The sequence below is a fragment of the Panthera uncia genome, chromosome F1 (genome assembly GCF_023721935.1).
Source record: "Panthera uncia isolate 11264 chromosome F1, Puncia_PCG_1.0, whole genome shotgun sequence".
Taxonomy (NCBI): domain Eukaryota; kingdom Metazoa; phylum Chordata; class Mammalia; order Carnivora; family Felidae; genus Panthera; species Panthera uncia.
Window position 1 is genome coordinate 43213867 of NC_064813.1, and position 13400 is coordinate 43227266.

General features: G+C 53.1%; 1 protein-coding gene across 1 annotated transcript in view; it reads left to right on the plus strand.

The window, feature by feature from the left end:
* Positions 1-1650: 1650 nt before the first annotated feature.
* LOC125925490 (ras association domain-containing protein 5-like) overlaps positions 1651-13400 on the plus strand; it is a 24311-nt gene continuing 12561 nt past the window's right edge. The window contains exon 1 of the mRNA XM_049634533.1: positions 1651-2130. Coding sequence (XP_049490490.1) covers positions 1671-2130 — 460 coding nt within the window. The 5' untranslated portion in view covers positions 1651-1670. The remainder of the gene's footprint in view (positions 2131-13400) is intronic.

Here is a 13400-nt window from a genome sequence, read left to right on the forward strand (position 1 = left end):
GTAATCTGTGATTTAACAAGCCCTCCAAGTAATTGTGATGCACACCAAAGTTTGAAAAGCACTGAAGGTAGAGAAAGCAAGGTTCAGACAGGGGAGAGGAGAGGTGGGAGAGGGGAGCGGATGGTGCACATTCTCTCCTCTCCTCTCTCTCCTCTCTTCTGCCATGGGTCAAGGCAGGCTGGGAATTCCCTGGCTGCTAGACTCCTGAAATTGCAGGAATTACCTAAAAATTACCTTCAAAGGGAAACTAAAAGCAAAAGTGAAGATTCCCCTATCAGACACTAGGGGGAGTCCCATCTCTGGCTTGGGAAGAACAAGTCTGAGGTCTTTAGGAATTTAGACTATTTGCAAAGTCGGTTGCTGGTGACCTCTGCTAAATCAACCAAACTGAACCCCAAGTTTTAAAAGGACAGGCAGTGGTCACCGCATCAGAGCCGTGGATCGCAAAAGCATTTACCTGTCTTCCCACTCCCAGACTAATTTACGGGTAATAAATAAATAAATAAATAAATAGACAAAAGTACAGAGGCTGGAGAGGGCCCGGGGTCGTGCAGCTGGCGGGTTCAAAGATCCAGCAGTCCTGTTCCCGCCCGCGAGAGATGATCAGGACAGGATACATAATTTGTGGGACCTAGCGTAAAAAGAAACTGCCGGGCCCTTGCTCAAAAAGTATTAAGACTTTGAAGACGGTGAAATCGGAGCGTTCAAATGGAAGGGACAGAGGAGGTTATGAAGCCTGGTCTGGCGCCAGCACAAAAGGACTCTCTGGGTCCCACAAGTGAGCCGTCCATCACTAATACGAAGTAGGGCTTTTGGAGGGGCTGATGTTTCCACAGGAGTTGCTAGAGCAGCTGTGGGAGGAGGAGGTTTTGCCTTAGGAAGATAAGCTCTCCCAAGTCCGGGCGATCCAGGGCCCCGGATCATAACCCCAGTCTTCCGGGAAAGGAATATCCTACCAGGCAGGGCTGCCGACGGAGGGGAAATCCAGCGAGAGTGAAAGTCGCACGCGGACAGCCTCGGCCGCCGAGTAGGCGGCTTCCCGCGGTCAGCATCGGAAGCGTCTGCAGCCGCGCGTGTCTCGGCGTCACCGGACTCGGAGCCGCTGCGGGAGCGCGAGCGCCGACGGGGCATTCCCGACCCACGCGGGGCAGGGTGGCCCCGGGTGGCGGGGGGGTGAGGCGAGGGGAGCCGAGGCGCACGCTCTCCCGTGGGCGGGAAAAGCCGGAGGGTGGCGCGCGGACACCGGCCTCGGGACCTATTCACAGACCCACCCGCAGCTAGTTCCCAAGCCCTTCCTGACCGCCTGCTCCCTCACCGGGGCGTGTTGGGGTGCGGTTATGGGGGGTATCTGGTTTGGGAGGCCGTGATGGGAGAGGGAAGGAGGCAGGGCTGAGGGCAGACAGCCCGCCCAGCAACGCCTCTTAGCTGCCCCAGCGGTCCCGTCCGCTTCCCGAAGACGCGCCTAAATCCGCGCTCGCTCCCGCGCCCCCAGCCGCTCGGCGGGTCGGCGGATCCCTGGGGCGTCCTTCCTGCCTCGCGCGAGTCTCCCCGCCTCCGCCCCGCCCTGCAGGCTGCGGTCCCTTTAAAGGCGCGCTCGTGTGGGGCCGCCCTTCTCTCGAGGCTGACTCGGGAGCAGCGCCACCGCCGCGAGCCGCCGCCGTTGGCCCGGCATGGCCATGGCGTCCCCGGCCATCGGGCAGCGTCCCTACCCGCTGCTCTTGGACCCAGAACCGCCGCGCTACCTGCAGAGTCTGAGCGGCCACGAGCCGCCGCAGCCGCCGCCCCCCGGCCGCTCCTCTCGCCGCTGCGCCCCCGCTCCCCTCTCCACTGCGCGCGGGGCGCACGAGGGGCGCGGCGCCCGGAGGGCTGCCCGGGGGGACCCGGAGCCCCAACCTCGGGCCTCCCGACCCGCTCGCCCTCTCCGGCCTGGTCTGCAGCAGAGGCTGCGGCGGCGGCCTGGGGCGCCCCGGCCCCGCGACGTACGGAGCATCTTCGAGCAGCCGCAGGATCCTCGCGTCCCGGTGGAGCGAGGCGAGGGGCACCGCTTCGCCGAACTGGCGCTGCGGAGCGGCCGGGGCTGGTGTGACCTGTGCGGACGAGAGGTGCTGCGGCAGGCGCTGCGCTGCGCTAGTGAGTGTTGAGGGCATGGCAGGGGAGGGGCGCGCGGGAAGACCGCAGTCCGCGGGCGGGGAACTGCGAGGGGGCTGGGGCAGGAGACAGGGCCATTGACCTTCTCCACTTCGGCTAAGGGAGACGCGCCCGGGAGACTCTGCTTCTTAGTCCCCTGCCCGGTATGCTTTAGTGACTGCCTACTGCCCAGGTATGGTGATGCGGTATTTAACAAATAGCTCTGTCCCTGACAGGTACACACTTCGCCCCGCCACACACACACACACACACACACACACACACACACACACACACACAGGTTGCAGATGATGGCCACGCCGGCAAGGTCATTCCGTTGTATCTCACGCACCTTCTTGCTTTTGCTGTAAGTTCTTGACAGAGGGTTGTGAGACCGGTATTGAGATGGCCCTTAGACCCATGCTTATTAGGGTTAATGGGGAAATGGCTGGTTTGTCGCCTGTGGTACAGGCCCATGGTACATGTCCTCCTATGGCACACCTCTCCTTCAGGGAGCATTGCAGGAACAGGGAAGAGACCTGGTTAGGCTTTGGATGGAAATGGACTGTGAGGTTGAAGCGAACCTGAGGTTACCCTGGACCTGTGCCCCCTCTTGCCTTCCACCTCTGGCCCCTCAAACCTTTGGACTCTGCTCTAATGTTTGGCTGTTGTCCTGCCACTGCCTCCCCCTCCCCTCCTCCTCCCCCCTCAACTCTTCGGTTCCTGCCCCAGTCACCAGGCTCTAAAATTCCCCAACTCCCTGCCCAGGACTTTCCTCCTCCGAGCTCTCAGGCCCCTCCAGCCTTCTGAGCCACTCTTCTCAAAGCCTGCCTGTGGATCACTGGACACCAGTGTTGTAGACTTTCTGAGCAAATTTGCAGTCTTCTTGGCAGGGGCGGGGGGCAGGTGGCGTATTATTTTTCTCTTCCTACAGTTAGGTGTGTGTATTTCTTTAAGGGGTGTCCTCTCCCCACCCCCATATTTGAAGTTGCCATGTTTGGTGGAAGATGTCCATATCCATGGGTCTGTGCGTTTATAGAGATAGTTTAAATATCTGAAGTACAAAGCACAGAACATGGCACAACCCCTAGCAAGCATCTCTGGAAATGAGTTGTGGTTTGCATCTTTTCAGCAAAGGCCCTTCCCCCATGACAGCAGGCCCCTGTCTCCCATCCCGCTGCAGCCCTGGCCAGGCAGCAGCTACTTCTGCATCAGGAAAACCCTCCCTCGCCTCTGTCTGCAGTTCCCAGCAGAGGCTGTATGTGCCTCTTACTGCAGCTGGCTTTAGGGAAGGAAAGCTCATATTCTAAGCCAGGGTCAAGTGGGAGGGAAGGATCGGAGGGGAAAGTCGGTGTTGCTCCCTCCACCACCAGAACTCACAATTTAGGTGCTGATACAAAAGGAAAGAGCAAAATTTATAGAGGGGTGTGTTGTGGGTGGAGGGCTGCTGTCACTTGGTAAATGTCCTTGGCTTTCCAGGAGAACCAAATGCAACTTACCCGTGGATGTGTCGGCAACTTTCGCCCTCTCGAGGGTCCTAGGGTACCTTACCGTGTCCATCAATTCTATAAACGCAGAGAGAGGCAGTATTCTCACTGTCATGGAACCCTGGGAAATCTGCTTTATTGGAATTCTACTTTGTACTAAGACATTTGGGGACTGTATCAACTAGAGGTGTCTGAGCACCAGAGAGGGAGCAGAGCTGGAATCAAGGGACTAATGAGCGGAGTCTCTGTTTGTCATTATTAATAGTTAACTGGTTGTGGACCTGTGGCTTGATGGGAACGGTTGAGAAATGTTCTGATGTGCAAATGAGCGCTGGCAGGTGAAGACACAGCTGGCCAAACTCACTGAGCATCTTTCTTACAGTTGAAGATCTAATTCCATGATGGGGTTGTTTTGTTTTATCTTTGTTTTGAAAAGCGAGGTTCAGAAATATGGCTTTACGAAGGTAGTACCATGCAACGATTAAGAGGACAGACTGAAACCAGAAGAACTGAGTTTGAATCTTTACTCTGCCACTTAATCTCTGTGTGATTCTGGGCATCTCTGTGCTCTGCTTCCTTGTTTTAAAAAACAGGGATAATGACATACCTACTTCATTGTGTTAATATGAGAATTAAATGAATTAATATATGTAAAGCGCTTAGCACAGTGCCCTGCAAAAGGCATTATGAACGTTTAATGCAATATGAATGTTATTATTATCCCCTCCCATCCAACAGCTGTAACAATATGTCTGGGCTCATGACATCTCTTAAGATCACCTTTCCAAGCAGTGAGTACAGTTTTCAAACCCTGCCTGGCTGAGCTAAGTGGGGAAGCGAGGGCCATGAGCATCCCAAGAAGTGCGAGTATTAATTCCCTCTAGAAAGGCCCTTTCTGCCCCTGCCGCGGTTGTGGAACATCTTCATCCTCACTGAATGCCAGTGGCTTAGGGAGCATCAAGACACTGGTGCCTTGTCTTTATATCACTTGCCTCCAACAAAGTTCCAGGCACAGAGCAGCCTCAGTAAGTAGCAGTTGATGAAGGTGGTGGCTTGTTTTTACTCTTAAATCTCTCTGCTCTTGGAAGTAAGCAAAAGGGCAGTGGTATGCAAATGACATCTGTCTGGGCAGGAGGCTGGCAATGGGTGTTGGCAAAATGGGCTTTTAATAAGGGAGACTGTAAAAAAAAATTTTAATGTTTATTTTTGAGAGAGAGAGAGAGAGAGAGAGAGAGGGAGAATGGCAGAGAGAGAGGGAGACACAGAATCTGAAGCAGGCTCCAAGCTCTGAGCTGTCAGCATGGAGCCCGATGTGGGGCTCGAACTCATGGACTTCGAGATCTTGACCTGAGTGAAGTCTGACTCTCAACTGACTGAGCCACCCAGGCGCCCCTGAGGGAGACTTTTAGAAAGCTGTGTGCCTGTCTGTTTAGTGAAAGCCCCTCTAACTTAAGTTTACTCCTACTTCCACATCTAGGTCTATAACTGACTCTGGTTAATGCTGGATTTGCCAGCAGGGAGGCTCAGAGTTAATATTAATTTCCAGGATTAAAGAAATCATGTTTGTTAGATGGAGAAGGAAATCCAGTGGGGATTGGAAGAGAGAGAGAATTTTGTGAATGCATGTGTATGTTTTAGGATGGGGACAGTGGCACTGGTGAGGATCCATTTCCAGCATTCTGGGAGGGCAGTGTCAACAGCAAACAAGCCCAGAAACTCACTGGCTGCCCTTTGGCTTTGGTAACAGGTAATGTCCTTTAGAGGTCATGGACCCTGTCTTCTGTAGAAGGCACAGAGAGTTGACCTTTTACCTTTCATCTAGTTTTGTGGATATGGAAGCCATCCTGGACTATGGAAAGTATGGAAAATGGGGAAACCTAAGACCAGCTCAGCATTCAAGGAGGGATGCTTGGGCGTGATGCTAGTGGGTGTCTAGAGTCTTCCTTGGAGGCAGCATCATTCAGAGCTATGAATTGTTAAGTGATTGGAATTACAGGGTTGAAAGGGGGGCCCTGGGGCTCATTGTCTTACCCCTCTTCTGTGATAGATGTTTACTTATGATGTGAATAGGAAGCATTTGCCATGAGACCTCAGGGGCAGGGGACCTTCTGGGGTGAGGGAGACTGATATCGCACAGGGCTCCTTGTCCAGCCCTTCCAGCTCTGTCTTGTCACTTCATTAGTGGCTGGCCTCAACCCGCCTCTCTGTAAAGACTAGAACCACCCACATGACAGCCCCTGGATCGTGTGGAATCCTCTCTGGCCATGAGTTCTTTGTAGAAGGGGTGACTGGGACATTGACACTGAGTTTTCCTGTAGCAGACCTAGAAATCTTGGGCACTTGGAAAGTATTTTATTTGTCCAGCACACCCAGCAGCACTGAAGTGTGTGGCTTGAAGTGTTTTCATTGATTTAGGCTCGTGTTTGGCTGTGGAGGTTAGGGAAATGGACGTTGAGTTGTTAAAGAGAGTAGAATCCCCCACCTGTGATTCCTCCCACTGCTGGCTCTAACTGGGCTCTTCTCTTTGGGAAATGGCCCAGTGGGGTGTGTGTGTGTGTGTGTGTGTGTGTGTGTGTGTGTGTTTGGGGGCAGAGAACAGACCTGGAATGCTTTGAGGGACGCTTCTGAGGTCCCCAAGCTGTATCCTGTTTCCTCTCCTCCCTGCTTCCTGTCTTCTCAAAAGATGAAATTGAAAGGATTAAATGTGGGCTTAATTGTCCCCCCTCTTCATCAGAGCATGAAAATTTCTGATTATGGAGGGAAGGGGGCTTGAATCCCAGGTACAGTCAAAAATGATTAATGCCACTTGTCTGCCAGCCTAATTAGACTTGGTAATGAACGTGTGTGTTCGCCTGCTGATCCTGCGGAGTTATTAGGTGGAAGTGAATTGACATCTCCCCTCAGTGCTGAGGGTTTGGTCCGGGATCCTCTCTCTTCCTCCCAAGTTTATCGGTCACTCAGCCTGTGCCAAGCCTGGCAGGCACGCCCTGAGTGACGGAGAAAAGACAGCCCCCAGCTCGGCCCCAAGGGCCCTGCCTGGCTGGTGAAGTGACTCCAGCCACAGGGAGCTGGCTTAGGCCCAGCCCACCTCCGAGCACAGGAAGGATTCTTCACAGGCCAGTCGTGATTTTCCCACGAAGAACCCAAAGGGTTTTCATGCTTGCTTCCATATTCATCCCCAGAATGGCTTCCTGAGGTCAGCACACAGGGATTCTGCCGCCAAGGTCTTACATAGGCAGGGAGGCGTCGATCGTCTGCCTGGCTAGGGGCGGGACAAGGTTAGAACCTCTCAGGTGGGGTGAACGTGACAGGCCTTGAAGTCCTTGGCGGCCATCTCAGGTCATTTCCCTCCTTTGGCCGTGCCCAGCATTTCTGTGTCGGAAGCAGCATCCTCCCCCCCGCCCCCCAAGGCTCTTCCATGGAGCCCTCTCTGGCCCCCCACACCATTCTTCAGTTTCCCCCTGGAAAGAGCAGGTAGCCACTCTTGCTCAGTCCAGGATACTATTAAGGCTGGTGAGGAAGCTGTAAATACACCTCTGGCCTTATTAGAGGCTCTTCCTGTTCGCATTCCTCAGATGACAAGGTGAATAATCTTGGGCAGGTGAGTATTTGTGGGTGCGCAGAGCACGCAGATGGAATGTCTCCCCACCCCCCACCCCCGGACCGAGCTTCAGTCAGCAGCCAGCCTTCCCTCTCACTTGGAGACCTGTTGTGCCGGTGGCCAAGTGCTGTCCATCCCCCAGGCCACCCACCGCCCCGGCACGGTTCCGGCTCCCTGCTGTCTGGGTCGGGAAGTGCCAGAGGCGCTGGCACTGGGAAGGCCAGCCCTGACCCGGTAGATGGCTGGGCATGTAGTCACTTGTGGTTTTTTTTCCGAGGGATTTGGCAAGCTTCTGTCCACATGTTCAGGGCAGGATCTCCGGGTTGGGAGGGGAGCTGAGCCAGCTTTTAGATTTTGGGGAAGGAGCAAGGAGGCCAAGGGGATGATGTCAGACAGGGCAGCAGGCTCTCTTCCTTGGGGACACTGGTTTAAGTGGAATAACATTGGTCATGGGGAGCCCCGCCCCAAGGTCAAGACTATCTTGACTCAGACCAGGCGAGGTGATGCTTGGATGTTCTCTGAAGCACTGCACACACCACGCTGAGGAGACAGGGGCAGAGCTTGCTGTACCCCAGGAGCTCTGCATGGTGGCCAAAGTGGCCAACAAGTTCACGTGGGGCGTGTTCTAGCCTGGCTGCGGTTCCTGGCATAGAGAAAGTTCTTGAGAGATGCACCTGTAGAAAAAGCAGTGATGCTGGGTTCTCATTTTGCCCTTTTGGGAGGGGAAGGAAGAGGACCAGCAGGGGTCCCTCCCGGCAAGGTAGCCATGCGTGCAGCCTCCCAGGGGACAGTGTCCTGTCCTGATTGAGGGGTCTGGCAACCCCTGGTTTCTGTAGCACATCCCTGATTTTCTTCAGGATTTTCCTACCCTCACCTACTGCTCTGGCCTCATTAAGGGCATCAGGGAGAAAAGTTCCAGCTCACATTGTACTGAGGGTTTGTAAGAAGGGTGGTGTTGGAAAGTCCAGTCTGTTCATTCCTATGTGTCACTGGGAGGCAGGGAGCAGGGTACGTCACTCACCTGTGACCACAGAGGGGCTGGGTCGTGTTTACTCTGCAGTGGAGGGCCTGCACCCCACCTCTGCTCCCCCTCCTTGTTTCTTGAACAAACATTTTCAGGGCAGGGCAGATCTTACCCAGATATCTGCAGTGGCTATTGGCTAATGCTGCTAGAAAAATGGAAACTTGGCTTACATGGACCTTTAAGAAATCACACCACCGGGCTGTTCCAGTTGGTTGAACATCCAACTTGGGCTCAGGTCATGATCTCACAGTTCGTGAGTTGGAGCCCCGCGTCGGGTTCTCTGCTGTCAGCACAGAGCCTGCTTCGGATCCTCTGTCTCCTTCTCTCTCTGCCCCTCCCCCACTCATGCTCTTTCTCTCTCTCAAAAATAAATGAGCCATTAAAAGAAAAACACTTAAAAAAGAAAAAAGAAATCGCATCTAAAAGTCAGCCCTAAAAGAAGGATGATATTCTTTGCCTTTTTTTTTTAATCCTTTTGTGTTTTTTTTTCCTTTTGTTGATTTTTTTTTTAATTAATTTTTTTTTCCGACGTTTTTTATTTATTTTTGGGACAGAGAGAGACAGAGCATGAACGGGGGAAGGGCAGAGAGAGAGGGAGACACAGAATCGGAAACAGGCTCCAGGCTCCGAGCCATCAGCCCAGAGCCTGACGCGGGGCTCGAACTCATGGACTGCAAGATCGTGACCTGCGCACGATCTATCGTGACCTGAGCTGAAGTCGGACGCTCAACCGACTGCGCCACCCAGGCGCCCCATTGATTTTTTTTTTTTTAATCTTGCTATGTTTTGTTTTTACTGGATGCTGGCTCTGGGAAAGAATTATCATTGTGTTTGCTATAGATGCAAATTGGTGTCCTATGAGCCTGGTGGGATGGGAATATTTACGTGGAATGAGAAGAGTTGAGAATAACAAGAAGTGTGGGGGCAGAGAGAACTTTTATCTCAGAAATGACCTGGCCGAACCTGAAGCCTGTTCTTGTGGCCTGGGCTTGTGAGGTGGGCAGGGCTGGTGGGACCATGGCCCCTTCACAGGTGAGAAGGCACAGCCTTCAGGGAGGCAGATGACCTCCGCAAGAGTCAGTAGTGGCAAAATCAGCACCAGAATCCAGCACAGCATTTTGCCTTATGAACTCAGGTCCCTGAACATGCGAGTTAGTTGAGCTTCCTCATTCATCTGCCTCCCTTCTGTCAGTGATGCTGAAATGTCCATAGAAAGAAGTGCAGAGAAAAAAAAGGGGGGTGAGCCAAGGGTGGGTAAGCCACGTGACAGCTGCACAGTCAGCCAGCCCCTGGATAACTGAGAGTTGGCTGCACTGAGGCCTGTTTCCAGAGTTTGGTTTCTAAGTAGATCTTCAGCATGTGTAAATCATGAGATCTTTAAACAAAAGGTGAAGTTTTTCTAAGTCCCAAGATAAAAGAAACAAGGGTCTCTCTCTGGCCCTGCCCCACCCCATTGGTGTTTGGAGTATATAGGGGGGTTGGCATGAAAAAGCAGGTAGGAGGTCTCTTCCTGTTCCATGCCTCCTCCTTGCCATGACCCAGGGTCACAGTTCATGACACAGGGCTAACCAGGAACCACAGCGAAGTTAGGCTGAGCCTCAGAAGGGACAGCTAGGATGAAGAAAGTTTGCATAGGGGCTGTGATAGGAACCGAGGTTTGCCTCACAGACCTCTGATTCCATCCCGGGCAGCAATGTGGCCACGTGAGGACGAGCAGATTTGGGGAACCCCCACCTCCTCACTCTCACCCCATCTCTGACTCTCTGTTTGTCCAGATCAGTCTTACATTTGGGTATCATTGCTTATTTTCCTTGCTAACTTGGAGGAAGCTGTTTTTTCCATTCAAATTGAATGGAAGCTGGAGGTTTTGTGGTTTCTGTTGAAACAATTATGTCCTTTCTGCAACTGAGGAAAGGATTTAAAAGAAAACAAAACCCCTCAGAGATGCCTTACTGTTCAATGGAACAACAGATTCCAGCTGCAACTTGAGTTTTGAGAGAAAGGATTGAACACACGGTATGTAAATGTCTATTCTGGTGATGTGTATTTTCAAAAGCAATCTGGGGTTACCTCTCTATGAATAGGGCATTTCAAGGTGAGAATATATTGTAGCCCCGGCACTTGAAATAGGGAAGCCTGTCTCTTCAAACTGCGTTGGGCCTGGGCTGGACTCTCTCCTCAGCAGGCAGGTCATCTGGTTGGTGCTTAGATGTTGGCGGGCTACGAGAAGTCATCATACATCCCCCCACCCCTAGATAGTTCTCCTCCTAAAATATCCCTACATTTTTCTTCCTACCCAGTTTTCAAAGGGTCAGGAGTGAAGATTCTAAAGCCTCCCAAGGCCCCTTCTTCAGTGTCTGCCAGTTCTCTCCTGCTGAGAGAGAACTCGCCAGTGGCTTAACCTGTCAAAGAACAGCTCTGCAATGAGGAGAAAGGAGAAGTGAGAGCAGTATATCCTTGCACCCAAAGGGGGCATTCAGGAGGGGTTTTCCCCCTTACCTGTGACTCATACTAGAAGTTCTCTAGCACACATGTTTCCTTCCCTGAGAGCTGGAATGGGAACGCCTCCCCTCCCCCCAGCCTGGGCTCACCCGGCCGGAAGTTCCGGACCCCCTTGCTTGGTGGCCCCAAGTGTTGTTTTAGGATCTGGACTCACTTGCCATCCTCTTCTGTGCAGAAGTTGCTGGATAAACTGAGGGGTGGGGGCACAAAAAAAGGCCGGTGGCAGCCCCATCTCCCTGAGGAAGAATGAGGGAGAAAGAACCAATGTCTGGGCCTGAGAAAGGGTGCCATTTTAGGGCATTTCTGTCTTAAATGAATCACTTATAAACAATGTGCTTTTATTGTCAAGCTTACAAACAAGTTTTTATTGTTACTGCACCAAGTACTGAGGTCCTCAATAGTGAGGGGTGATCTAACATGAGGACCTTCTAGCCAGATTTCCTAGGAGGAAGGCAGATGATGGACGGCCTGTTTGAAAGATTTGTTCTACCAACATTTTCTTCTCTAAGTGGGCCCGAGGACATGGCCTTGGGCTAGGATACCGCTCAGCATTCTTTGTGACCTGGGGGCAAACTACAGCACAGAGGAGTGGATCCAGGTTGGTGGTTGCATGAGGAATAACAGAGCTCATGCCTGAACCCATGGACGTTGACTTCCTAGACCGAATACCACGTGACCAGAGCACAGAGGTGTGAATGCATCTTCATTTCCGAGCACTCCTGAGTCCTCTGCAGTGTAGGACATGTGTCCCTCCTTCATCTGAAACTGGCCCCCGCTGGTGGTTGGGAATCTCTGGGCAGCCCGGGAGCAGGCACCCCTCTCCAGCGGCTTTCCTAGAAGGCTGTGCTGCCTGTCTTGGCCTTGGTGACAGGGCCTCTGGGAACTTCCCCACTGGGACTTGGTTGCTTCTGGGAGTCAGTGTTGAGGCAATGATGCCCTGTGAGTACTGTTTCAGGGCAAGAGAACATTCCTGTCCTATTTATGATAGGCTCTATTCTTTTCTTCCTTTCTCTTTCTTCCTTCTTTTGCTCAGAGAGCAACAGACCTCTCTGAGACCTCTCTGAGACCTCTCTCTGCTCAGGTATCTGGGCTCAGATAAATGGTCTGACCCTCTGCCTTTTCATGGGCCCAGTCGGCTGAAAGCCTTCGCTCTTCCCCTACCCTGGGCTTAGCATGGGAGGATGTGAATTAGCCCCGTTGTCCCTTAGGAGCCTATATAGCTGGTAAAGCATTATTAATCTGCCATCCCCAAAGAAATCCATTAATGAGCTCCTGGGCCAGGCACATGGTGTGAGATAACTGGTCACTTCTGCTGTCTGTTGAAACTTTGGAGACATTGATTTTCAGGCTCTCAGGCACTCCTGAGGGGTGAAGCTCGAGACAGGCTCTTTCCTGCAGCCTGTTTGGTGGGGGCATTTTTATCTTATCAAGCTAAAAGCCCCAGGAATAGAAAGTTTTCCATTGGGGGAGGTGGAGGGAAAGGACCTTAGCTAGGAAGGAGAAGGCATTGGTCAGGCTGTGCTGGTGCAGGGGCCCGCGTCCCAGGTGCCTGTGACTTCCTCTGGGAAAAGCAGCTGGCTGGGCTGACTGGAGCAAACCCCCGTCACAGGAGGGCCCCGGGATCCTCCCAGAGCTAGTGACTCTCCACTCATCGCTGCATCCCTGCCGGCTGGCCTGGAAAAAAGGCAACCATCTCCTGCAGCGGGATGACTGAGGGCGGGGGTGAGGAGGCGGCCACTGCCTGCTTCGGCGCAGTTATGGCAAGGCTCCAGCGCCTCTTCTGTAGGCTCCCCAAGAGCCGCTCGGGATCGAAGAGGCTCCAGGCCCTGCAGAAGTTCTGCCACGAGGCCCGGCTGGCTCGCGGTAGGTCCAAGGTGCTCCAGCTAGGGGCCCTCGGTGGGGGTGGGGGTGGGGGCGTTCTTGGGTTCCAAGGCCTCAGCCTAGGGGCCTTTTCCACGAGGAAAGAAGGCCAGGAGAGCTCTTGCAGCCTAGAACTTGCCGCTGAGCTCAGCACCACTCCTTGGCCCTCCTGACGCCCCAGGGGCCAAAGCTCAGGCACTGCCACCCTGCCAGCTTTAGGTGGAATGGCAGGTCTGACAGTACACGGGCAGCCCGTTTCATAGGCCCAGGTTGGCTGTGGGTTCTAACAGCTTTTCCTCGGCTGAAAATTAAGGCCAAGAAGTCATCTTAATCTGGGCCCCTGAGCTGTTGGAAGATGGGCACTTGGATGACACCGTTTTAGTCCTGAGGGGCCTGAAACCTTGCCACACTGCAGAGTCAGCCTCCCAAGGACCCAGGGGCGGTGACATTTCCTAGGCAGGGGTTTCTCATCTGCAGGGTTAGGGGAGGTGCCTGTGGGACCCCAACATGCAAGCTTTGTGGGGCTAGAGACTACTGGCCAGGACACAGGGGACAGGAGCCCAGCCTCAGGCGATGACTGGGCTCTAGTTTCTTTCCCTGAGCACTAGTTAGTGGGGGAACAGTCCTTGCCTAGGGAAGGATAAGGGCATAATATGGAAGATAAGAAGGAGAGACAGTAACAAATTTTCATGGAAACTTAGGTTGTCCTAATTTCTTTCTCTCTCTCTTTCTTTCTCTTTCTCTTTCTTTCTTTCTTTCTTTCTTTCTTTCTTTCTTTCTTTCTTTCTTTCTTTCTTTC